This window comes from Indicator indicator, chromosome 1, assembly GCF_027791375.1.
Source record: "Indicator indicator isolate 239-I01 chromosome 1, UM_Iind_1.1, whole genome shotgun sequence".
Lineage (NCBI taxonomy): Eukaryota > Metazoa > Chordata > Aves > Piciformes > Indicatoridae > Indicator > Indicator indicator.
The window spans coordinates 69966485-69992899 of record NC_072010.1 but is presented as its reverse complement, the minus strand read 5'-3'; the positions used below and the strand labels follow the sequence as shown (position 1 = coordinate 69992899).

The 26415-nt window shown below is 43.9% G+C and overlaps 1 protein-coding gene across 1 annotated transcript; it reads right to left on the bottom strand.

The window, feature by feature from the left end:
* Window positions 1-1211: 1211 nt before the first annotated feature.
* CREG2 (cellular repressor of E1A stimulated genes 2) lies at window positions 1212-20084 on the bottom strand. Its single transcript, XM_054389683.1, has 4 exons — window positions 19680-20084; window positions 17237-17406; window positions 3125-3238; window positions 1212-1359 (listed from the first exon to the last, which is right to left on the bottom strand). Exons 1-4 carry the CDS (start codon window positions 20082-20084, stop codon window positions 1212-1214), a joined length of 837 nt encoding a protein of 278 aa, XP_054245658.1.
* Window positions 20085-26415: the final 6331 nt, after the last annotated feature.

Here is a 26415-nt window from a genome sequence, read left to right as displayed (position 1 = left end):
CATGTCAATGTATCTCTTAATGTATCAGAGAGAACAGCCATATCATTTGCAAACTGTGTAATGACTTGGCGGGTTAGCCATGGTATCCTTTCTCACTATGATATCCTTTGGAACTGTAGAATAAGTTTACCAGGACATCTAGAGAATGGAATGAAGATGAATAAAATACCTTTGATCTCTTTTGATATTGTCACATGAGATGCCCGTTCATAAGGTGTTTGCAGCAAAGCTTGTACTTTCCACACTAGGAAAATGAGTTCTTCGTGGCCTGAATTATCTACCTGTCATTAGGCTTCTTTAAAAAATATATGCATTAACAAGCCCTTTAAGACTTGATGAGGAAACAGAGTTAAGGGACTGGATCCACTCCTAGATGAGTTAGTGATGTTTACATCAGTTGCACAAATGAGTTAAAAACAAAGTGGTGGCTGGAGAAGGGATAAAAAAAAACCCTTGGACTACAAGCTATTTAAACTACTTTTCCTGTCTCATAACAGGAATGGGCTAGCTGAGAACATTTACTTCAATTCTTCTTAGGAGAATGTTTATACTTGTATTAGGATAATCCTTGTGAGGCTGGTTTGGTTTTGGCCCTTAACATATTTAACCAGCTTTGTGTCAGTGAGAGACAAGTTGTGCTGTTTGAATTGCTTGCATTTTTCCTACTAGAAGAGAGCATTTCTACTCAATTTCCAAGTAAAATATCAAATCATCTAGTTAGGAAAAAACATGTGTAGAAAGTACAAGCTAGCAAATTATTTTTTATCTGAAATATCTATATTTGCAGCTATTGAGTTTCTGTTAGAGTACTTACAAATCAAGTAAGACCAGGCAGCAGTAATACCTCCACAATGCAGAGGGTTCTGAGTAGGCAATTTGTTTTTTCTGTAAATCAGAACATTGTATTTAGCACACACGGTAGTTTCCCTGTGGGTGCATAGCAATAAAAGTCAAAACAGATACAAAGCATTTTTTAGCAGCATTTAAGATGATGCATTGCTTGTTTGAAATGACAAGTTTGTACATTGCAGGGTAGGGCTAGTATCCACCTCTTCTTTATAATTTGAAAGTCTGTGTCTGTTTATTTTCACTCTGCTCCATGAGGGATGGGACTATTTTGAAGCCTTTTGGGAAAAAGAAAAAAAAAAAAAGCATGGCATTTTTAAGTGTTTGGAAGGGAGGCTCAGACCTCTATCTTGAAGCCCATTCTATCATCCTTTACTTGGAACTGCTTTTAAATACTCTTCTACTGCAATGACAGAAACTTCTCCATACCAGCTCTGAAGCCAGATGTGCTCAATGTTCATTTTCATGAAGAACCACTCATAGCTACGAGGCCACTTTCTTACAACTGGGTGCCTGGAATGACAAAAGGGGAAAAATAGCCTTCTTTAGCCTAGTATGCTCAGCCAGAATGAAACCTGAGATCTAAGAACCACCACCATTCATCTTTTTTGCCTTCTCTTGCAATAAGGTTTATGATCACCCTAGACTGGTGAGAACTCTAATGAAAGCAGCAAGCGAAAACCACCTTCCCCTGTTGCAGAACTCCACCTCTCAAGGCAGATGTGTTTGGTTTGTAAGAAAATGAAAAACAGCTAGTGGAGATTCTCTGAATGTGCATCAGGGTTGTGCTTTTATCTGTTCAAAGGAAACAGTGTTGTTAAAATATTGTATCTTTGGTAGCAGCTGTTGTGCTACATCAGGAGAGAGAATAAAACTGGCTAACAGGGAGAGCACAACCTGTTTGAGCTGCTGCCTGCTAGAGCCTTCTCATGTTGTTTCTTGTGCCTGCCTTTACAGCTATCTCAAAGAGACCCTTCTTGCCAGCAATACTGTTTGCAGGTGTCTGGTACCCAGGGCCCTGTGAGCACCTCTGCAGAAAACGCTGTGGGATACTTAGCAGCAGTGCATGAGGCAGAAACAACAGCTCAAGCCACATTGTTCAGAGGAGCACAGAGGGAAGTGTGCAAGTCCAGGCAGGGTTGGCCCAGTGTTCCTCTGCCCCTCCTGAGGAACCTGATGGAGGAGATTATTGGTTTGGTAACCTCTAGGTTGAGCTGGGATTTCCCACCATTTTCTGAATTGTCACTTGGAGCACCCACAGCTGTGGCATTGGGAAGTGTCTCCAGCTGGTGTTGGGTGGGGTGACCCTCAACAGCCTTTACCATATCAGTCCAGCTTTTGCTCCCTGGCAGTGGAGCAACCACTCCCAAGGTGATGGTGGCCTTTGGCTTGTGCAGGAATCTGATTTCTGCAAAGTCTGTAAAAAAAAAAGGCTTGTGTGCCAAAATAGCCTCCATCTGTCTGCAGTCCCATTTTTGCTGTTTATGGGGCATTTGCTGACAGGGTCCCACCCTAACCCCTTCCAGCAGGCCAGAAAGAATATTGCCTCTGGCCTGTTTTGGATTCCAGCTCATGCCAGTTTCCCCAGCAGTATTCAACTGACCAGGCAGGGTGTGCCTGGAAGACCATCCCTGGCAGCCAGTGTGGGAGGTGTGTGCCCCAGCTAAGGTTCAGGCTTTTCTTTTACTGTTCTGAAGAACTGCTGGAGGGCATGGGGCACACCCTGGGTGTATGTGTGTGTATGTCTGGATTGTGCTTGCATCTGTTCAAAGGAAACTCTTCAGCAACTATTATGGCTTTGCTAACAGTTGTCCTGGTAGGTCAGGGGAGGTAATATAACCTGTAAACTCCACCCTGCAAATAGCTGTAAGCCCAAAAGCAACAGAGCTCTGCTCTTAGTAAGGGGTTGTGGCTGAAGAGCACTACCTGTCCTAAGTGGGGGAAGAAGTATTAAAGGTAACAAATACAGCCTGGATTTATGGAATCTCACCTCGAAGCCAGGTGAAATATTTTCATAATCCCCAGATTATAAACCATGTGCCTTACTGGGATCCAAAACTGACTAATTACATTGTCATATTTTATTATCTCAAGAGTTAAAATGAGGTTGCACAGCTCTACCTACTGTTCCAAGCCACACAGGGGCCAACATTCTTCATGGCCCCAGAGTAAAGAACAGGCTTGCTACTTCTCAGATTTTCTGTACCAAGTGGCCACATCCTTGTATTTGTCTCACGCCTGTGGGTTGCACTCGACTATGTGCCTGTTACATACAGACCTGGAAAACATTGCTTGCTTGGCAAATTCCACTTCCCCTGGAGGCACCGTGACCATTTGCCCCATGAGAGTCAGCCTGGCGCACCTTGGATCCTCCGGATCGATTACGTTTTTTCTGTGCATAGAGAAAAATGCTCATATGTAATAGCTTGGTTTCTTTGTTAAGTGTGGTGGTGTTTCTTTTGAGAAACATGAACTGCTCACATATAAAAAGCTGCAATACTTTGTCAAGCCTTGCAGATCTTTCCTACACACTGTTACAGCATTCGGGAGGGCTCTTGAAGGAATACTTACCTGAAACCTTAACTCTGCTGTAGATACTTGCTTAATTTATGCTCTTCAAACTTGGATTATGATATGCTTAATTGTAAAAAATGTGAAAATGGTGAGTTTTCAGACATATGAACAGACTTGAGTTCAGGATTCTTCAAAGGACTAATGAGATGGTTAGTTTGTGCTTGGGCCTACAAAATAACTGCATACATGTACTTGTGCATAAAATGTAAGGTCTTTTCATAGAATCATAGGATTGTTTCAGTTGGAAGAGACCTCTAAGATCATCAAGTCCAACCATCAACGTAACACCACCATGTCCTGAAGTGCCATGTCTACACATTTTTTAAAACACTTCCAGGGAAGTGACTCCACCACCTCCCAGGGAAAGCTTTTCCAATGCCTGACTGCTCTTCAGTAAGGTTGTTTTTCCTAATATGCAACCTAAACCTCCCCTGGCACAACCTAATCAATTTCTTCTTGTTCTATCACTAGTTACTTGGGAGACCGAAACCCACCTCACTACAACCTCCTTTCAGGTATTTGTAGAGAGCAGTGAAGTCTCCTTTCGGCCTCCTCTTCTCCAAACTAACCAATTCCAGTTTTTCAGACCCTCCTCACAAGAATTGTTCTCCAGACCCTTCACCAGTTTCATTGCCCTTCTCTGGATATGTTCCAGCAACTCAATGTTCTTGTTGGAGTAAGTGGCTTAAAACTGAATCCTGTATTCAAGGTGTGGCCTCACCAGTGCCAGGCATAGGAGCACAATCACTTCCCTGCTCCTGCTGGCCACACTCTTTCTGATACAGGCCAGGATGCTGTTGGTCTTCTTGGCCACCTGAGCACACTGCTGACTCATGTTCTGTTGGCTGTCAGCTAACACCCCAAGGTCCTTTTCAGCCAGGCAGCTCTCCCAAGCCTGTAACATTGCATGGGGTTGTTGTGACCCAACACAACCCCCAAGCGCAGGAGCAGCACTTGGCCTTGTTGAATCTCATACTGGCCTTGGCCTATCGATCCAGCCTGGCCAGATCCCTCTGCAGAGCCTTCCTACCCTCAAGCAGATCAGCACTCCCACCCAATTTAGTGTCATCTGCAAACTGACTGAGGGTGCACTCAAGCCCCTCCTCCAGATCATCGATAAAGATATTAAACAAGACTGGCCCAAATATTGAGCCCTGAGGAACGCCACTCGTAACCAACTGGATTTAACCCCTTTCACACCACCCCTTGGGCCTGGCTATCCAGCCATTTTTTTACCAGCCATTTTTTTACCAAGTGAAGCATCCACTCCTCCAAGCCATGAGCAGCCAGCTTCCTCAGAGGCTGCTGTGGAAGATAGTTTCAAATGCTTGACTTAAAGTCCAGGTAAACAACATCCACAGCCATTCCCTTGTCCATTAAGTGGGTCATCTTGCCATAGAAGGAGATCAGGTTCATCAGGCAGGACCCGTCCTTCATGAACCCGTGCTGAGTGGGCCTGATCACCTGGTTGCCTTAAGTGTTTAACATAATGTCACTCAGGATGATCTGGTCCACGATCTTCCCTGACGTGTCTGTAGTTGCCTAGATCCTCCTTCTGACTCTTTTTGTAGATGGACATCACATTTGCCAGTCCAGTCAGCTGGGACCTCCCTAGTTAGCTAGCACTGCTGTTAAATGATGGAAATGAAGGATAGGCACTTTTTCCTGTGCCTATCCTAGAAACTGTACCCTTGTTAATTTTTATCCATTTTCAATTGCTTTACACTAAAAGGACAAATAAGATCTATTAAAAAAAAAAATCTCTTCAACTGCCTTCATCATTCAGTCCAAGACAGGGAAATGACTTGTTGCTTTTTGGCTCCCATTTGTAGCTGTGGGGAAATTGCCGACTCTGACATATACAATGTAAGCATACAAATCATGAGTAAATCGACCAGTCACCAAAAAAATGTTGTATGAGACAACTGCAAATGCCTGACCCTGGCAAATGCTGAACGGTCCCAAGCCCTGTTGCCAGAAGTTTCAGATTGCTCAGCATCTCACAGGACTGTCTCCCCACATAAGAACATAAGCATGCAAAACTACATTAGGAAATGAAGACTGCACTTCTTCTCCTTGCTTTAATCTGAAGCAGTAAATCATGGCAAATTACATCTCATCTGTGTGATTTTACTTAAAGATCTTGGCGTGAGCCCTTTAGCCTTAACTGCCTGCAATCTGCAATGGCTCTTTTGGTTACTGTTATAATTCTCAGTATGTGTCTAGTGCACGCAGGAAACATATGGGCATCCTCCTGCAGCTAATTTAGCACCTGCAGATTCCCCACAGATGGTTATGAAAGACCATGTAGCTCACTCGATAAGTATCTGCTTTTATAGATAGACAGGGCCCTGAACAGAGATAGGCAAGGAAGTCTAGTGGGCTGATTGATACTCTGCTATGCCCATTAAGCACTTGGCACTATCTGTAGCCTATGTTCCAAAGAGCCATTTGCAGTTACATCACCTCTGGGATGTTTTTTCAGCATCCTGTTCAGTCTGGACCTGCAATTGTCTGAAGAGGGTGTTCAGCTTAATGACCCGTGGACAAACTGCTCCTCTTCCTCTACTTTGTGCAGATGCCAAAGATCAAGCTCAAACTTTCTGTTTACCTCAATAAATAACGGTCTAATTTTCTCTAGTACATTTTATGTCTATATTATGAAATAATAAATGAATGGTGTTCTGAGTACCTGAAAATCTTCACAGCCCACCCTGACATTGAGTTTATTCCTATCAGTGTGTATTCAGAATACATAATTGTCTATATGGTCCCCTTGGCACGCTGTAGAGCCTCACTGCTGACTCCTACTGAAGGAGCACTTTCCCAGCTGGCGTGAGAGTGTCCAGTCCCTTAAGTAGTGCAGCTTCATGCCCCAGTGATGCTCAGAGCTCCTGGCATTTCTTCTGCATAGGGTTTGGGTGTTGTGTGGCCATTTAGCATCCATGGCCCAATGAGACTCTCACGCACCAAACCATGAATAAATATAGGCAAATATAGTTATGAAGCTGTGGAGAGAGGAGTTCAATCTTGCAAAGTGTGATGGGTGAGAGTTTGCACCCCAGCAGCCAAGGCAGCACAGATTAACATTCTTGCAACTGCTAGCCCTGGAAAGCAGAGTCCTAAAGTCCATTTGAAGTCCTCTCCTGATTTATTGTTATCTTTTTGCTTAATCTTAACACCCTCTACATATGTTCATATATTTAACTTGATGATTCTTAAAAACACAAAAGGGAAACGACTTTTCAGTTTTGCTTTGAACTCATCACCATGTATCTGTGGGTATGAAATAATTTCCTCCACGGCCTAACAGAATTGGAGAACAGCTGAAGAGCCAGGAAAAGCAGGAGTATTTGCAAGTTCTTTTCTTGAGTATAGCTCCTACCCAAGACGCTGTTGATGACTTTCAGAAAGGAATTAGAAATAGATCATTGTTAAAGGATGTCTGCATTTCACAGTGGATCAAAGTGATTTTGGTGTGATCAGGAGCACTGAGAGATTTTGGTCTGACACCTCAAATTACCATTATTTTATCTGTTTGTGCAAGCACAAAGCATGCTTATTGATTCTGAGTAGGCAATAGACCTGACATTGCTTTGGTTAATCATTGAATAGTGCCTGCCTTTGCTGAGAGGGTTTTTCCTGATAGGACTAGTGTCAGATGTAGCTCTTCTCTGATTTACAGGAAAAAACGCTCTCCACATATTTGGCTGGTAAAAAAACCCTGTACGTCCATATCTAGAATGGTTTTATTTATTTTTGTCTTTTTTGTGTGGTTGGTTGGTTTGTTTGGTGGGTTTTTTTTATGCCTACCTCCTTCTTCTGTATGCATTTTACTGTATACTCTTGTGATTCAAGGTGTTCTTCCCAGTAGAAGTTATTCAAGCTGAATTTTGTACATTGTACATTGTAATAATATTCTGAAAGCACTGTTTGTTTTCCTGGAAAATGAGTCAAGCTTTTGTTGAAATTATTTTAGATGAAGTTTTCGAAGAGTTGAAGAGGACAATGTTACATTTGAGTTCAATACACAGTGTTACTACTTTTTTGGCTTTGCTTTTAGCATAGGTTTTCTGTTTCAGAATAGGAACCTTGTATTCTAATCACACATCAGCATTAGTATTTATCAAAGGAGTCCTTCATATTCTGACGTAAATCTGTTTCTGCATTGTTTTTGGCATAGTATTTCCTTAATAATGTGTGATTACTTTTATAGAAATACTACTAAACTCACAGCTACAACTTCTAACTCCATTGTGAACAGTTCTTGAATTTCCAGTGGTGTCACCAGTGTAACTAATATATATGCAGGCTTTGCTTCTTAGGAGTAAAGGAATATAGCAAGGGATATGCCTCATATTTTAACTAAAGATAATAAAGGGATACCAGGGATAACTAAGTATATTTACTAAAATATTCCTCCTTCACATCTACAGAGGTCTAGTCAAGCATTTGCTAGGCACTTTTTTGGCTTCTGTGTAAATGAACACATATTCACCTCTCAGTCCTTGGGTTCCTTTTATCTGTGCTGGCACAACGACAAGTAGTTGCTGAGGAGCAACTTTATATAACATTTGTGCATTGATCTCTGGGGCTGAGGGGGAGGCAGAACCAGAGGGAGAGATGGCATGCTGGAGACACCGTCTGTCTATTGAGGAAACCTGAGATGGCTTCTCAGGCCTTTTCTTTACCAGAGTCAGGTCTTCTGTCTCCCTGGAGAGAATTTCATTAAGGCTGTGATAACATATGAACTGAGAGGAAGAGAAAGCAGGGAGCTCTGTGGGGAGACCAAGCAATGGGGAACACATTTATTTCCTTGTGCTTACTTAAAATACATACATGTTATTGCAGAAATTGAGGGAAGCCAAATTAAAATTGAAGAAGATCTAGTTTATGTATTTTATAAGAAGCCAGTGCATTAAGAGAGATCATCTTAATTATTCATCTGATTTGTGACAAGAGAAGAATTTACTGTCTTTATTCCTCTGCTTATGGTGAGCACACTAGGTATGCAGAGTTTGACCAAGTCTGGGCAGTTGTCTCTTCCAAGCATATGAGATGAGAAGATGAGCTGCATTCGCTCACAAAGGTGCCAGCTTTACAGAGCTTCAGGAGAACTCTGTGTCCAAGTGCAATAAGTTTCCCAACAGAGAAACTAGCCACTAAGTGCACTGCTGATGAACACGTCCCACTTACTTTACTGCATACCACTTCCACACTTTCCAGGTCATGGTTCAAGGGTAGTTCAGAGCAAAGAGTGCCACCTACTCATTAAATTGTTTACAACACTAGCCATCTCTTGTATTTTAATTAGAAGGATCCTGTCCAATAACTAGACAAGCCCAGACCTGATGAACTCATAGTTCAGGCTTATGTGGGCTATATTGGCACATGAAGTGATGATGTTGGACTTTGTTAGGATTCCCTTTTGCAGCTGAGATCTCTGTTTTGATTGATGATGCCATCTCTTTGTTTCTGACCAAGAATATTCCTGAGTAATACCTACATTCTCAGCCTTTTCAGTCCATTAATGAAGTGATATGGCATCTGGCACAGTTCAGCAGTAAAGGCAAAACAGGAGCTTGTTTGAGAGCACTTGGGAAAGAATGACAGGTGTCCCTGAGAAGGAACTGTTAGAAAGTCAGGAGGGTTCAGTAATGATCCAGGGACTGGGGGAGGAATCAGGGGCTTATGGAGGGGAATCTCTCATTTTCTTCTTCCTCATCTTCCTTTTCCCACAGAGGAGCTGCTACTCCTCTCCTCCACTGCCCTGAGGAAAATGGACCTTCCATCCTCCCTGTCATGATCTATGAATTCTCCTCATCTTTTCTGAATGTGGTTCTTCCTGTCCTGTTAGAAAGAACTATTTTTACCCATCTAATTCTTGAGCAGAATACAACAGAAAAGAAGTTGGGAAAGAGATTTCTCCTACTGAAGAAAAGGAGAGGCGGAGAGGCAGAGAGCCAGGATGAAAGCCCCAGAGAACAGTTTTCCAACTTTTCTACTGTAGAGCATGCAGCTCACGAGTGGCATAAGGGCAACGTGACAGTGACTGTCTCCACAGATACTAGCCTTTTCTACAGTAGCAGTGACAGTCCTACAAAGCCGTGCAATTAGGAAACAGCTCATCTCTATCACCTCCCACAGACACAAGGTAGGCACCCTGTCACCCTCTGCAGGGCTCCTTTTTGCCTAACCTCAGACTGGGCACAAAGTAAAAACTCAGAGTTATTTTCTAGTATTTAAAATAGATATTTTTGTCCCCTAAAATCTACAGAAAGGAAGGGAAGAAATGCTATGTTCTCAGAGAATTACTGTTAAGTGCTTATCATTTTGATTCATAAATGTGATTAATTTTGAAAAGCAAGTTATCCTCCTTACACATTTCATTTGCTCAACACTAACTACCAGTCTCCAAAGCAGAAAGAATGCATCGGTGCTGCTAATCTGTGTGGCACGAACGTCAAACAAAATCTCTGCCGAGAGCAATTTCATAATCTGAAAAGCTGTTGCTGGCCTTCAGATGGGTATGGCTGGGCAGTTTTGCCCTGCCCTGCTTTGATTTTGACAAGAATGCCTTTATCATCTGTGTTGGAGAACCAGCAAAGATAGTGAAAACACATCATTGCTTTTGATTTTGGAAGAACAGTCTTCTGTTCTGAATATGAAGTCAGGCTTGAGAGCTGAAGAGAATCGGTACAATGGCCCTTCTGCATCTAAGTGAGCCTGTATTCACAGTATACCTGGTTTTGTGTTTTAAATCATTTCACTCTTCCTAGAAGATATTCCTTCCTAGAATGTTTTAATTAAAAATCATTAAGTGAAGTCAGTCTGTTTGTCTATCTTCGTTGACAATAACAACTAATTTCTTTAGCTGAACTCATGTTTCAGAAAGGAAACTTTTTATAGAGGTTAACCATAGGCACTTCACAGGGAAAGAAAAAAGAATCATATCATCAACTATTTTTGTAAACAGAGTCAGAGAAACACATACTACTTCACTAGAAAGGGATTTGGGGAAGTTGGTTATTTAAGAATACAGGGAAAAACAGTAATTTAGAGCAATATTGTGTGCACTAGGTCACGATGATGGTAGGTTTCATATTTGACTTTCTAATTTGGTATCTTCCTGATTTTTTTTTAAATACAGATTTTTCAGGAACAGCTACTGACATAATTATTTGCATGTGACTAAAAAGGGTCAATATAAATACCAGAACTAGAAATGTGTCTGTGCCACAAAACCAGGAAGTGGTTCTCAAAAATTGAGATGTCTGAATTCAGACTTTGTCTTCTGTGTGTGTCATTTCACTTTGTGTGTAGGTAGAGTACCAAATTTCTTTGTTATATTTATCCTCGTATTAACACAGTGACTCTACAAACCCGAGGGTAGCTATACATTGGATGGATAACAGACATCTCAAAGGTTCTCCCTGACGCCCATGGCAGGCTTATCATCTCTCAGGATTGCCCAGGAATGAAGTCAGCAATTTATGTGTGCTGTCAATCCAACAGGTAGCAGAGATCCTAAGCCACTCGATTACTCTCTTCTTCCCATGACCTGGTGATATCCAGAAGCACTGGAGGTGCTCAGCACTTCCTATCAGCCTTTTCAATGCAGAATTTAGGAACCTATGGAGCCAGCTTACATCCACTGAAGACATCTGCCCAGTTGAGTTGTAGCAATCTACTACCTCAAGGAGTAGATAAGCATGGTGGGTAAAATGGCTCTGATGAAGCCATACAAGTCACAAATCAGGAGAGAAGCCTGGGTCCCTCAAAAATCATTCACAGTCTGCAGTGTGGATTTGAAACGCTGTCCTCCAAACTAATAGTAAACAAAAAAACTGGTGGATTGACCCCAAAACTCGTTGCTTTTTTTTTCTTTTTCTCTTATGTTAAAAACAGTCTGTGGCAGCTCCTCTTCTAAGAGAGCTACAGTTGGTCCCTATAAATGTGCTGAACCTGATGTCAAGGAGGCAATACATATTTAATTTCCTGTTTTCCAGGATGCAGCTCTAATGAGGTGGGCCCAGGAGCTTACTTGGAAAAGGAGAACCTCTGAGCAGCCTGTGTGTTGGGAAATGCGTTTAGAACAATAGTTTCTCTATTCTTTAATGCTATGCTCACTCTTGCTCTCTCTGAAAGCTGTAAGAATAGGACTCAATCTTTTCAGCTTGTCTGTGGCACAGACTGGTCAGCTTTTAGTCTATTTATAGCCCTGAACCATTTAATTTTTCTTGCGTCTGTTATCCATTTATCAGCTTTCAGATGGGATGCAGTGTAGTTGTTAACGAATGCTTTCTCCAGCCTGGCCATCAGAGAGCCTTCTTAGAGAAGTGCAGCTTGTCTCCCTCTGGGAAATGGCAATCTCTAGGTCAGAGATGAGGAATCTAGACTGTGGCTGCAACATTATCATGTCTTGCAATTAGTGCCTATTCAGGTACATCACAGCTCTCTTTCTTTCATTATGACCTGTGATTTCTCTTATTAGCTTAGGCTTTTCAAATTTTCTCTCCAAGTGATTAAATATTAAGGCTGGAGCACCAAAAAGGACACTTTGTATTCCTCACATCCCTGACAGTGAAAATATTTATTGTCAAGGCTTGGAACTTGAGTTTGTTTGGAAACAAATTAAATTTGCTACTAAATAAATTTAATATCAAACTGATGTATACGCACACATGTCACTTGATACTCATTAGATCCAAGAATACTATTGAAATGTCAGCTATGTTTTCTTTCTAAAGGCCAGACATTTCTTTTGTGTGCAGTAGGTCAGAAGCATTTTTCAGGAGAGTGCCAAATATTCTCAGGAGCATTGACTACAGGCATCGACTGGTTTTCACATTTATTTTAATTCTTGCTGCTGGGAGTAGGTTAATAATGGAATTCTAATAAAATTCCACATGAAAACAAACTACAAATATATTGCTGGCATACAAGGACATGAACTTTCCCAAACAGAGTCAATTATTCATTTAACTATTTTGTATAATTGTTTTGAAGCCAACACAATTAATGATCATGAAACAGAATTGTTTCAGTTGGAAAAGACATTTAAGATCACTGAGTCAAACCATTATCTAGCTCTAAGAGTTCTGATGCTAAACCATGTTCCTCAGCAACGTGTCTATATGTCTTTTAAACACCCCCAGGGATGGCAATTGAACCACCTCCCTGGGGCCCCTGTTCCAGTGTTTGATAACCCTTTTGGTGAAGAAGTTTCTGCTAATAACCAAGCTAAGCCCTCCCTAGTGCAACTTGAGGCCATATCCTATTGCCCTGTCATTTGTTACTAGGGAGAAGAGACCAGCACCCACCTCAGTACAACCTCACTTCAGGTAGTTGTAGAGAGCAATGAAGTCTCCCTTCAGCCTCCTCCTCTCCAGACTAAACAATCCTAGTTCCCTCAGACACTCCTCACAGGAATTGTTCTCCAGACCCTTCACCAGTTTCATTGCCCTTCTCTGGAAATGCTCTAGCAATGTCCTTGTAGTAAGGGGCTCAAAATTGAAGACTATACTCAAGGTGTGACCTCACCAGTGCCGAGTACAGGAAAATGGTCACTTCCCTGCTCCTGCTGGCCATGCCATTTCTGATACAGGCCAGGATGCTGTTGGCCTCCTTGGCCACCTGAGCACACTGCTGACTCATGTTCAGCTGTTTGTGAACCAGCACCCCAAGGTCCTTTTCAGCCAGGCAGCTCTCCCAAGCCTGTAACATTGCATGGGGTTGTTGTGACCCAAGCGCAGGAGCAGCACTTGGCCTTGTTGAATCTCATACTGGCCTTGGCCTATCGATCCAGCCTGGCCAGATCCCTCTGCAGAGCCTTCCTACCCTCAAGCAGATCAGCACTCCCACCCAATTTAGTGTCATCTGCAAACTTACTTACCCTCATCCAGATCATTGATAAAGATATTAAACAAGACTGGCTCCAGTACTGAGCCCTGGGGAAACACCACTAGTGACTGGCTGCCTTCTGCATTTAACTCCATTAACCACCACTCTTTGGGCCTGGCCTTTCAGACAGTTTTTAATCCAGCAAAGCACCTACCCATCCAAGCCATAAGTGGCCAGTTTTCCCAGGGCATGCTGGGGGAGATAGTTTCAAATGCTTTACTAAAGTCTAGGTAAACAACATCCACAGCCTTTCCCTTGTCCACTAAGAAGGTCACCTTGTCAGAGAAGGAGATCAGATTTGTCAGGCAGGACCCACCCTTTATGAACCCGTGCTCACTTGGCCTGACTACCTGGTCTTGTAGATGGACATCACATTTGCCAATCTCCAGTCAGCTGGGACCTCCACAGTTAGCTAGCACTGCTGAGAAGTGATGGAAAGTGGCTTGGTGAGCACTTCTGCCAGTTCTCTCAGTAGCCCTCAAGTGCATGCCATCCGGCCCCATAGATTTGTATAAGTGCAAATGGTACAGGAGGTTGCTGACCATCTGGTCTTGCATTATGGGGGCATCATTCTGCTCCCCATCCCTATCTTCCAGCTCAGAGATGCTCTTGACTAAGAGAACATACGGTATTAAACCCATATATAAATGACATTTTCCTTTGCAAAGAAAACCTCACATGTACCATTTTAATACTAGCAGGACCTGAGGTCTCTAATAATAAAGGTCTAATTTTCACACAGTAAAGAAGAGGAAGAAACCTGCTCTACAAAACCTGAGCACCACATAAGGCTGTGCACTAAGGCTGCTATCTGCTGTTTGCATGGCACCGGCTGGCTATCTCAGCAAGTAGAGTGCACCCTGAAAGGATGCTTGGGCTGCCCACAGCAGAGGTGGCAAGCTGACTGTGTTACCAGCAGCAGATCCAGTGCTTCAGGAGGTGCTGGACATAGGTCACCACAAGCTGTGGCAGCAGGGTCCAGACACTCTTGTTTTCTTCACTGTCATACTGCCCACAGAAGCCCTTTTTGTAGGGTACTGGTAGGACAATGTGTAGGGCTGTAGCTTAAGATGTTGCTAGCTTAAAAAAGTAAAAATCATCCATGGGTTGCTAGATCAAAATGGAAATTAATTTCTGACCCTGGTTATATGGGAAAGGGGAAAAAAAAAAAGGAAATTTAAAAGTCCCAGTGCCTGCATGCTTCCTGTCTGTGAGACAGCCCCATAACTTGCTCATATTTTCCTAGCTATCATCAAAAACACAAATGGCAGCTCAACAAATATCCCCGCTTTTCATTCTCTGTATTGCTTGTTCTTTGTACTAATGCCAGCCAACATCTGTTCCAAGTGAGAACTCGAGAAATAATGAAACCCAAATGGAATATAAGAACAAAATAAATAATGCAAGGAGCACTGACCAGACGCTAAATCTCAGTACTCAATTCAGTAGTAAGCTCAATATTTAGAACATTGTTACATGCTAAAATGAGGATGTCCTATTTTCCTCTACCATCTCCTTTTCCCTCTCCTTTGGACTCCTCTGCCTTTTGTGGAGCTAATTCAAGCCACTAACTCAGTGGAAATCTCATCCAGGAAAAAAGAAATAAATAAAGAGAAAAGGAAAAGCAGAAAAGGGGAAAAAAAAAGGCAAGAGGATTCTGCTGGGTTACTGATCTAAAACAGTCCCACCATATGGTCACCTGAAGGGAGGGGGTGGGACTGCATGGCCAGAAGCAGCGGCAGCCATGGGGAAAAAGGAAGAAGGACCCTCAGAAAACTTTATTTCCACAATTTGGTTAATTTTCCTTAGATTTTTGTTTCAACCCAGGGTCAGGCAAAGCCCAGGGATGATATGGGAGAGCATGGAGGGAATCAAGGAACTGGTGGTAGAAAGGGAGAGAGGAATGTGGCCACTGGCAATTAGTTTGGCTTAAGCTGTCTTGAAAACCCAGGTTTAGCTCCTTAGAGGTGCCCAGTGAGCTATTCTTGTTGGAGAGCACAGTCTCAGCCTGCAGAGGGGACTGGAGAATCAGGTGGCAGAATCCAGGTTGCCCTGGCTGCAAAACAAACAGCAGCAAATATCTGGCATGTGGGACAAAAGGGTAGTGATTTGATTTTGGTAATTAGTAGTTACTTAATAGAAAGACCGAGAGAAAACATTTTTGAAGGGTTGTGATGTATATGAATTTTACATTTCTATAAATCATGCAGCATCTCTCTTTTGTTGGTGAATTGGCACTTCCCAAACAGGTAAATCAGGCAGTGGCATTGCTAAAACATAAAAGCCAAAGACTTTCAAAGAGTGGCTGTTTAAAGTCAGAGATGAAAAGCTGCACTTAAGTGCCTTAATGGGTGTGTAGTTTTCAGAAGTGCTCAACACCAACAGTTATCATCAATGGAAGCTGTTCTGAGTCTTGAGCCTGTGAAAACAGGGCATTAGGTAGGTGCTGTGACATAAGACTTAAGTTTTTAAGCACTTGGTCTAGATATTCAGCTTATTTGATTAAAAAAAAAAACTTATAAAGCAAGAATAAGCTCCATTAGCCCATTACAAAAGAAATGGATACATTTATTTATTAAACAATGTCTTATATTTTAAATATTTTATGAAATAAGGAACAAGCAGAACGGTTATGGTGTTAATTTCACTACTCTGTTGACCTCAAGCATTCAAAGCTGAATTACCTTAATGAATGTTGTGATGGAAGCTTCCTATTAGGTGTTTGATGTTACAAGAGGAATTCATGATTTCCAGCAGCCTGAAAGCACTTGTACTGCTTAGAACGGAGAAACACTTCCTTTTGCCACCATACAATTCATAAAAAAACAGGCAGTATGTGCTGGAGAAACGTAATAGACAAGTGCAACGGTAACACGCTTTATATTTGCCACTCACCGCCTTTTCCAGTGTTGTTCTCAGTGAGTGGCCTTGAGAGTTGGGATGGTACCAAGCAATGCCCAGCTCGGGAAATCTAGGATCCATTTCTTAAGATAAACCTCTCCTCTCCCAAGAGGACCTTAAGTTGAGGTCAAAACTTTCAACCTCTTTTTTTTTGGAAGCAGCCTGTTATTTCCAGTTCTTTCTCTTTGGTAACTGAGTCCTGTCTGGGACAATTTCAGTGTCACATACCTCGTCACATAAAGAGGCCTTTGGAATTAACACATCACACAAGGGTGACTTGGCCATGCCTGACTGTAAACAAACATACGGCAGAGATACTCTTTTCCAAGGAGACAAGCATGGAGGGGGAAATTGAATCATCTTTGAGTTTGCATACATGTAGTTTACACATGCAAAGCTTCAGTGATGTGGAATTTTTGAAGAAGTCAACTTGCTGCCTCTGGAGAGACAAACTTAGAGCTGGCTGTAGATAAGTAAGTATCAGACCTGACTTCCTTTACATAGGGGATCATTTACCAACTGTTAATGATACATGAGATGCCAAAAAATTGTGATACCATGTTCAACTGGACCCTCTAAAGAGGTGGGAATTAGACTGAGTGGTCACCAGTGTGTAACCCGTTAACTAAGAGCCTGAGATTCCCTGGAGAGCTAGAGCCCTGTCAATGCAATCAGTAGGGCCTCCACAGCTTTCAGCAGAGCAAGGGTGTCTGCTTTACTGTGACCTGGATTGCTTACCAAGCATTATGGACTTTATAGACTAGATTGTCATGACCTGTAAGGGGGTCTTGGACACCTAGATTTTATCTGGCACCTCCAAGAAGAGATTAAAAATTAGGTACATTAATATGTGAGCAGCTCTAGATGGTACAATATACTTCAACGACACACACGTTTTTCTTTACTGTGCTTTACTGGGACAACTTACTGCAAAACAAAGCTAAGGAGGAACTTTTGATCTGAGGGCTCTGTTCCCATTGAAGGTGGTAGCAGGCAGATAAAACTCTGTTACCTGCAGAAATTTCCATCGGCTTCTGGGAGGGTCAGAGAAGCCACAGGAGTCTTCAGAAGATCTGCCACAGTGTTGTCCTTTGGTGTCACGTAAAAGAAAGGGACTCCAGTGCTGTTATTGACAGGACCGTCACTGACAAGTAAACAGTTCCCATAGGGCATACCTTGGATCTGTCAAATTCGAATAAGAAACTGGTTACATCTTTGCACACAGATGGTTTACAATGTTGGGTATTCCCACAAGGACTCTAACTGAAAGGATAGCAACCCCAAATAGCTCCCACTTTATGTTGTCATTTTGTTGAAATGAATCTTCTAAATTAGGTCTATCACCGTTCTATGAAAACAGATCTGTATTTCTTCTTTCTAGTCCTGTCTGTGACACCATAGAGAATATTTTCTCTTCCACTGAGCTTAAAATAACTACTAAGTTAAAAAATGTTTATTAAAATCAATGGCATCAGTGTAAAGAAATGTTTACTCTGAAGCAGTGCTGATACCTTTTCTCGAAGCCAAAAGGATACAGAATCTAATTTAGCCTAAATCCAGCCCACTTTTTATGCTGATTTTGCTTCCCCTTTTGGCCTTGATTTGCACTGTGAGTGCATCAGTTTGGCAAGAGAGAGAGAAAGGCATTTTAGCCAGAGTTGTGTTTAAAGTCAAACTGGACATCAGCTCAGCTGTCTGGACCAAATCCTCAGCTATTGGGGGGTGAGTCCCAACCATCAAGCCAGCCAGAGCTCTACTTCATGTCAGAGCAGCGGCACCAGAAAGCCAAGTTTTCAGAAAGTTTTCTCCCATACACTGACCATCAAACTCACAGTGGATATAACACATGCATAAATGTCCTTGCTGAGTAGTGACAAACATTAATACTCTCCATAATTATTTATACTTCTACTATGCTTTTCATCCTATTATAAATTGCAATGACAGATACTTGACAAATGTCTATTTTTTCATGTCTTCAGATACTTCTTTCCTCATGGTCAATTAGATGTTAAACACTATCAGTCAATACATTAATTGAATGTAACTGGTAAATCCTTTACAGCAAAATCAAATTAAGTATGAATAGTTAATAAGAAAATCCTGGCTGATGTTATTACCTGAACTGCATGCTTTCTGATTTTCAGTGGTTATATGCCTTTGTAATTTTAATGCTTTTAGTGCTTCTAAATTGTCCTTGTTAGCATTTCTCAAAAGGAATGCTTTAGTGAAGCTACATGACTTAGAAACTAAAAATACTTATTTATAGTTAAGAGTTACAACATAAAATAGCAGCTGTCAGTAATACTGCAGGCCATGTCTGCATTGTGGAAAACACTCAGCCTGTCATGCATGGATAACATTACCGAGGAGTCTCAAAAAGGATTGGGATCACAAGCAGCAAAACTCACCATTCACAGCAGCACTACCTCTCTCATCAATTCCACATCTTATTATGAATCCTATTTCTCTGCATTGCTTCTATGCGGTAAATAGAGCCAGTTGACTGCAGACGATATTATGGCTATAATTTCACTGAGGGTTTCTGGCCAAACCATAAACCAGAAGAGTTAAGATTGTATAAACAGGATTTCTGACAAACTGATGTAGAATTACAGGGCTCTTGTGTGCACTTATATATTTATTTAATGTCATATTTTTTAACCTGTTGCTTTGTATTTCACAAGAACATAAACTATCACTAACTCAGACAAGCTTTCTGAAGATTAACGTGCTTCTAACTTTGTCTGCCTTTTTTTTTTATAGGATGTTAATCAATCTGTGAACACTTCCAAGAAAATGTTCAAGGTTTTGGTGGTTGGTTGTTTTGGTTTGGTTTGGTTTTGCTTTTTCTGTTCTAAGTTGTATTGGATGCTGTGCCCCATTCCAACCTTTCCTTTTAACAAAGAAAATATTTTAAAGATGGACAAAACAATGACCCCTATTCTCCAGTGCACCCTGGCTATTTTGCTTAATACTCCTGACAGAGAAATCTCCCTTTAAACTGGCATGTCTGGACAGCTGCGGGACCGACAGATTTTGCGGCAGCCCAGCAGGTTCCCTTCCTTCTCCTCTTCATCGTTCCTCTCTCCTGCTCGCTGGGTGACAGCCAGAGCCTGAGGGCGGCAGAGGGGCCCTGGACCCAGGGAGAGGGGCAGGCACCGCAGCCAGGAGCAGGCTCGAAGGTGCTGCAAGGAATTAAAAAAGCTTCAAAACCAAACGCTGTAGCCTGGTTCTGAATTACAGGTTTCGCCTTTCCCGTGCCTCCCTGGGGTAGGTCGTTATCTCTTCCTAGAAAGCGTTTTTTGACTATCCGCGCATTTGGTGGCTGTTGACATCGGCCTGCTGGTGGCGGAACGGACCCGAAACGCCGCTGCCGTGGACAGCGCCGAACGGCCGCGGGGGGCCGGTAACGCGCGACCGCGGGCAGCGGGGCACGGCGCGGGGCAGCGTACCTTTCCTTGCGCGGACCGCGTAGCCACGAAGCCCCAGGTGTTGTAGTGGGCGAGGTAGCGGGCGGTCCCGGCGCGGCCAGGCGCCCCGCCGCCCTCCCGTCGGTAAGAAAACATCCTGGAGGGGGTGGCCCCCTGCCCCGGCCGGCGCCCCGCCGGCCCGGAGCCCAGGGCCGCATCCTCCCGGTAAGCCGAGGCCGGGTAGCTCTGCTTCCAGAGGCCCCCTGCTTCCTCCAGCAGCGCGGGGATTGCCTCCTCGGTGGAGGAGCTGTGTAGCTCGTCAGCCGCCGCCCCCTCCTCGGGCAGCGGCCAGGACACCGAGCTGACTACCACGTAGCCCCCCGCGCCGCCCCACAGTAGTGCCGGCAGCCACCACCACGACGCCGGCAGCCACCGCCCCACCGACATCTTCTGCAGTCGCGCCCGCACCGCACCGCACCGCGCCGCGCCGCTCCCGCAGCACCCTCCTGCGGCCGCCGCCCGCCCCGCAACGCCGCCCTCTGGGAGTCCCAAAAATTTGCAGCCGCCCCACTCCGGCCGGCCCTCAGTAGTGCCGGTGCCCACCGCCATGCAGCCACGGTACCTATAGCGTCGGCTTTGCCGGTGACACTTGGGGGACAGCTGCCCGTGGCGTGGAGTCGCAGAGGCAGCAGCTTGGGCGGAACTCGATCCCTCTCGATTCGCCGGCCTAAGCCCGGGACGCTGGGTTCGCTGCGGGTTCATCCTGTGTGTGCTTGTCAGTTACTACGGACTTGTAAGTCTGCTGGACCACCTCAGCCAGGTGTGCAGCTCGGCAGGTGTTTCATGAAGTAATGCTCCAGAAGTACTTCGTGTACACGAGACCGTCTGGGCAGAGGCAGTGCGACTTCTCCATTCATTAGAAAACAAGGAGCCCACGAGGGAGTATGCCCACATGAACACTCCCATTGGAGGAAAAGCTTTACTTGGACGCCCAGCAGCAAGACCCTGTGTCCTAGAAGGCAGACGTCGTTAGTTGCAGTGCTTGTGGCATTCATTTTGACATCTAAATATGTAGCACTGCTATTAAATGATGTGTTTGCCAGGCAAGGGTTTCATTTGGCACAGATTCAAATGTGTATTTGAGTTTGTATTGATGGCCTGCTCAGTAAAGGTGCTTTTGCGTTCAGATCCTGTTTTCAGTACTTGGCTGTAGACAGACCCCTTCACTATGGGAATGCAAACTTGTAATTATTTAAGATACATGCTTGTAAATTTCCATTGCATTAATGCAAAGTATTAAAGGGGTATGGGTTCCATAGGAGGCAGAAGGAATGAATCTCATGGGAGCCTTTGCCTTTCACAAGGTTCTTGGATACATGCCTCCCTGGTGCCCAGGTAAGGGACATTGTAGGTAAAGTTCCCAGCCTCGTGAGTCCTTCAGACTACTGCCCACTTCTGGTCTTTCAGGTGGGTAGTGGCGATGCAACAATGAGAGGCTCACAATCAATTAAAAGAGACTTCAGAACCTTAGGGCAACTGCTAAAGGGATCGGGAGATCAAGTTGTGTCCTTCTCTATCCCTCTAACGTCAGTGATGGACAAGAGAACATTTAGGAAGAGCCAAGAGGTCAATTCATGGCTCCAGGGCTGGTGTCATCGACAGGGCTTTGGGTTCTACAATCACAGCTCGGTTTACAAGGCACCAGAGCTGCAAACATCTAATGGGATGCACTTGTCCCAGAGGGGAAAAAGGATCCTGGGGCAGGAATTGGCAGGGCTCACTGATAGGGCTTTAAACTAGATTTGAAAGGGGAAGGGGTTTATAGTCTTCTGCTGGCCAGTGACAAACAGAGAGGCAGCTCACCAGAGGCAGAGGGATGGAGAGCTAGTGAGGGCTCTCAACTTGCTGCCCTGAGGCAAGCCACGAATGATGCACCAGGACACTCTGTGGAAATGGGGAATTGGCACAAGAGGAGGACACAGCCAGCCCTGCTGAAGTGCCTCTATGCAAATGCACACAGCTTGGGCAACAAACAGAATGAATTAAGGGCCACTGTGCTGCTGGGATGCCATGACATAGTGGCTATTACTGAAACTTGATGGGATGATTCCCATGACTGGAATGTAGGGATAGATGGGTACAAGCTCTTGAGGAAGGATAGGCAGGGAAGGAGAGGAGGAGGTGTTGCCCTCTATGTCAGTGACCAGCTGGAATCAGTGGAGCTCCACCTGAGGAAGGATGATGAGCTGGTTGAGAGTGTATGGGATAAAATTAAAGGCAAGACAGGGGAAGGAGATGTTACTGTAGGGGTCTGCTACAGGCCACCTGACCAGCAGAGCCAAGCAGATGAGGCCCTCCACAGGCAAATAGAAGCGGCTTCCAGGTCACAAGCCCTGGTCCTCATGGGTGATTTCAACCACCCTGACATCTGCTGGAGGGACAACACAGCAAGGCACCAGCAATCCAGGATGTTCCTGGGTTGCATAGATGACAATTTCCTCCTCCAAATGGTAGAGGAACCAACAAGAAAAGGTGCTATGTTGGACCTTGTTCTCACCAACAGGGAAGGGCTGGTGACCAATGTGAGGCTCAGGGACAGCCTTGGCTGCAGTGACCATGAAGCAGTTGAATTTAAGATCCTCAGGGCAACCATAAGGATGTATTCTAAGCTTACAACCCTAGACTTTAGGCGTGCAGACTTTGATCACTTCAGGGATCTGCTAGCCAAAGTGTTGTGGGACAAAGCCCTAGAGGGAAGAGGGGCCCAGGACAGCTGGTCAGTATTCAAGGAACACCTCCTCTGTGTCCAGGAGCAATGTATACCAACAAAGAGGAAAGCAGGGAAGAATGCTAGGAGGCCTGCCTGGATGAGCAAGGAGCTGCTGGACACACTATCACTTAAAAGGAAGCTCTACAAGGAGTGGAGGAGAGGAGAGCTAGAATGGGGCTATATAAGGAAGCTGCCCAAGCAGCAAGAGACCTGGTTAGGAAAGCCAAAGCACAGTTTGAATTGAATCTAGCCAGGGAGGTTAAAGGGAACACTAAGAATTTCTACAGGTTTATTAATGGTAAAAAGAAGACTAGGGAAGGTGTGGGCCCCCTCCAAAAGGAAACAGATGAAACAAGTGACTTGGAAAAGGCTGAGGTTCTCAATGACTTTACCTCAGTCTTCACTTGCAAGGGCCTCTAGCCATACTCCTGGAGTCATGGAAGATAATGGCAGGGACCGGGAGGAAGAACTGCTCATCATAAGTGAAGATCAGGTTTGTGATCACCTGAAGAACCTGAAAGTGTTCAAGTCCATGGGACCCGATGAGATACACCCACGGGTACTGAGAGAACTGGCAGATGAGGTTGCTAAACCCCTCTCTATTATATTCCAGAAGTCCTGTCAGTCTGAGGAAGTCCCCACTGACTGGAAAAGGGGAAACATGACCCCCATTTTCAAAAAGGGTAAGAAGGAAGAACCAGGGAACTACAGGCCAGTCAGTCTCAGCTCTGTGCCTGGTAAGATCATGGAGCAGATCCTCCTGGAGGCACTACTGAGACAGAAGAATAGTGAAGAGGTGATTGGGTACAGTCAGCATGGCTTCACCAAGGGCAAATCCTGCCTGACAAACCTGGTGGCCTTCTATGAACAGGTGACAACATTAATAGATGAGGGGCGAGCAACTGATGTCATTTACCTGGACCTGAGCAAAGCCTTTGACACTGTCCCACACAACATCCTAGTCTCCCAACTGGTGACACATGGGTTTGATGGGTGGACCACAAGATGGATAAAGAACTGGCTTGATGGCTGCACCCAAAGAGTGGCTGTCAATGGCTCCATGTCCCAGTGGAGGCCAGTGACAAGTGGAGTCCCTCAGGGATCAGTCCTGGGACCAGTCTTGTTGAACATCTTTGTTGGTGACATGGACAGTGGCATTGAGTGCACCCTCAGCAAGTTTGCTGGTGACACCAAGCTGTGTGGTGCAGCAGACATGCTGGAGGGAAGGGATCCATCCAGAGGGACCTTGACAGGCTGGAGAGGTGGGCACAAGCCAACCTCATGAGGTTCAACAAGACCAAGTGCAGGGTCCTGCATCTGGGTTGAGGCAATCGCAAGCACAACTACAGGCTGGGCAGTGACTGGCTGGAGAGCAGCCCCGAGGAGAGGGACTTGGGGGTGCTGGTGGAGGAGAAGCTCAACATGAGCTGTCAGTGTGCACTTGCAGCCCAGAAAGCCAACCAGATCCTGGGCTGCATCAAAAGAAGTGTGGCCAGCAGGTCAAGGGAGGTGATTCTCCCCCTCTACTCAGCTCTGGTGAGACCCCACCTGGAGTACTGCATCCAGTTCTGGAGCCCCTATTACAAGAGGGATCTGGAGGTGCTGGAAGGTGTCCAGAGAAGGGCCACCAGGATGATCAGAGGGCTGGAACACCTCTCCTATGAGGACAGACTGAAAGAGTTGGGGCTGTTCAGTCTGGAGAAGAGAAGGCTCTGAGGTGACCTTATTGTGGCATTCCAGTATCTGAAGGGGGCCTACAAGAAAGCTGGGGAGGGACTTTTTAGGATATCAGGTAGTGACAGGACTAGGGGGAATGGAATAAAGCTGGAAGTGGGGAGATTCAGGCTGGACGTGAGGAAGAAGTTCTTCACCATGAGAGTGGTGAGAGCCTGGAATGGGTTGTCCAGGGAGGTAGGTGGTTGTGTTCCCATCCCTGGAGGTGTTTAAGGCCAGGCTGGATGAGGCTCTGGCCAGCCTGGTGTAGTGTGAGGTGTCCCTGCCCATGGCAGGGGTGTTGGAACCAGATGATCCTTGTGGTCCCTTCCAACCCTGACTGATTCTATGATTCTATGATTCTATGATCTCAGAGACTTACCCCTCCACAGCTGTGAAGAACAGATCGTACGGCTGGTCTGATGTTACAACTTCTTCTTAATTGCACCATGAAAATATGCTGTATATCTGACCTAGAATATAAACTTTAAAAAGAAAAGTGGACCTGAAAATACTATTTTTAATTTCTTTTTTTTTTTTTAATCTAGACTCCCTGTTTTGTGTTTATTTTCACCATAAAAACCTGAAGGAAAGTGAAGATGGATATAAGAATCCTGAAGGTCCAAATGAGTTTTTCCAACTGTGAAGATACTTCCCCAGAGTATGTAACTTCACCACCAAACTCTTAATTTTATCAGCAGAATACCTTTTCCTTTAGCATCTGGCCCTGTCTACAACTGCTTTAATACCTCCCTTTTGGTTACTGATTCCCACTTCAGCGCTTCGACACATAAGAATGTAGATGCAAGCAGAAAATTAACACAGGTTTCCAAAACCAAAGTGAGCAAAAGCTTGCAAAGCTCCTGCACGTGACTTTCTCTACTTCAGCAAATGTCCCTTCTTGAAATAACCACCTGGTCCAGTCAACTCCCTGCAGACATGCTCTTCAAAGTTATCTAAGAACCCAGTTTCCTTGGTGCTTCAGAGAATTTCCTCATGCAATCTGACACAGACAAGATAGGGCTTTCGTACTCTATTTACTATTTCATACAAATTTATTCCAGGGTTTGTAAGAATCTTTGCTTGTACTTTGCTTATTGAACAAGTTCAAGCAACCTACTTTCTGACATAAAGCAATAACATGATATACAATCTATTTTATTTCAGTTAACAGAATTATACAGAAGATACTGACTCTTGTGTCCTTCAGAAATGGGAAATGAAGCAGAAATTTCTCAAGGCATGGGAATTAGTGCAAAGTTCTATATGCAATGAATGTAAATTTCAAATTACAGCTGGTAGACACAAAGCAGCATTGACGTTTATCTGTTTAGCTTCTAGCTAAATTTACCACAATGACTGCAGGTAGACCTTCAGCTTTAGCAACAACAAAACCCCACAAAAAACCAAAAGACAAATATTTCACTTTTTTCTTCTGAAGGTTTATTAGAATAAAGTCAAAACAACCAAACCACATGACAACTTAAAATAACTGCGTTGCTACAACAATTTTGCATTTAGTATTTGCAGAAAAAAAAAAAGATCTTAAGATAATGAAAACAGTATTTATTAAAGTTGCATCAACAAGTAAGAATGGTCTAGCATAAAGAATTTTCACGTCAGTCTGGTTGTCTGTGGAGATTTTCCATTCATCAGAAACAAAAAAGTGTCTGCCCATCTTTTGAGTAAACAGTGCTTCCCTTCTGAATCAAAGATATTAGTGAAAGTTTTAGTAATTCTTTCTTCCAAAATGAGCTGAAAATTAGAAAAGAAACACAGAAATGTTTTGATTCTAGGAACTGTGAATTATTTGATTCTCCCTTCATTGACTGAAAAAGTCTTTCTCTGTTCTTTCCCACTGAACTCAAAGTATTTTACAGCTAGCCAGCCTTATTTTACATAGAATCATAGAATCAGTCAGAGTTGGAAGGGACCACAAGGATCATCCAACAAGAGGAGATACACATTGAGTTTCCTCATAGGATGGCAAAGGTCTGACAGGAGGACACATCCGCTTTTTAATACATCATTCACATTTTGTATGTCTGCTATAAGCCCTTCTATTCTTTTTCAAAACAAACAGTTTTGGCCTGTCTCTCCCCTGATGGGGACTGCTTTTTCACACTGAAATCCTGGCTTACTTAAAATCAGTGGAAGCTTTGCCACTGAGTTTAAGCAGGGTCAAGATTTTACTGTCACTTTTTGATCATGTTAGTTAATTATTTCACTTGATCTCTCTGTCCGGGATTATGCAGACCACTCAGATGAATAGTTATCATTCCTTTAAGTGAAATA

Bases quoted from the DNA above. Each gene is read 5' to 3' on its own strand.
- CREG2 (XM_054389683.1), bottom strand. From the start codon at position 20,084: ATGTCGGTGGGGCGGTGGCTGCCGGCGTCGTGGTGGTGGCTGCCGGCA. The intron at 3,239-17,236 runs GTAACAGAGTTT...CTCTATGCACAG, and splicing joins GCCGATGGAAATTTCTGCAG to AAAAAACGTAATCGATCCGG. The intron at 1,360-3,124 runs GTCTGTATGTAA...TTGTCATTCCAG, and splicing joins AAGCAAGCAATGTTTTCCAG to GCACCCAGTTGTAAGAAAGT.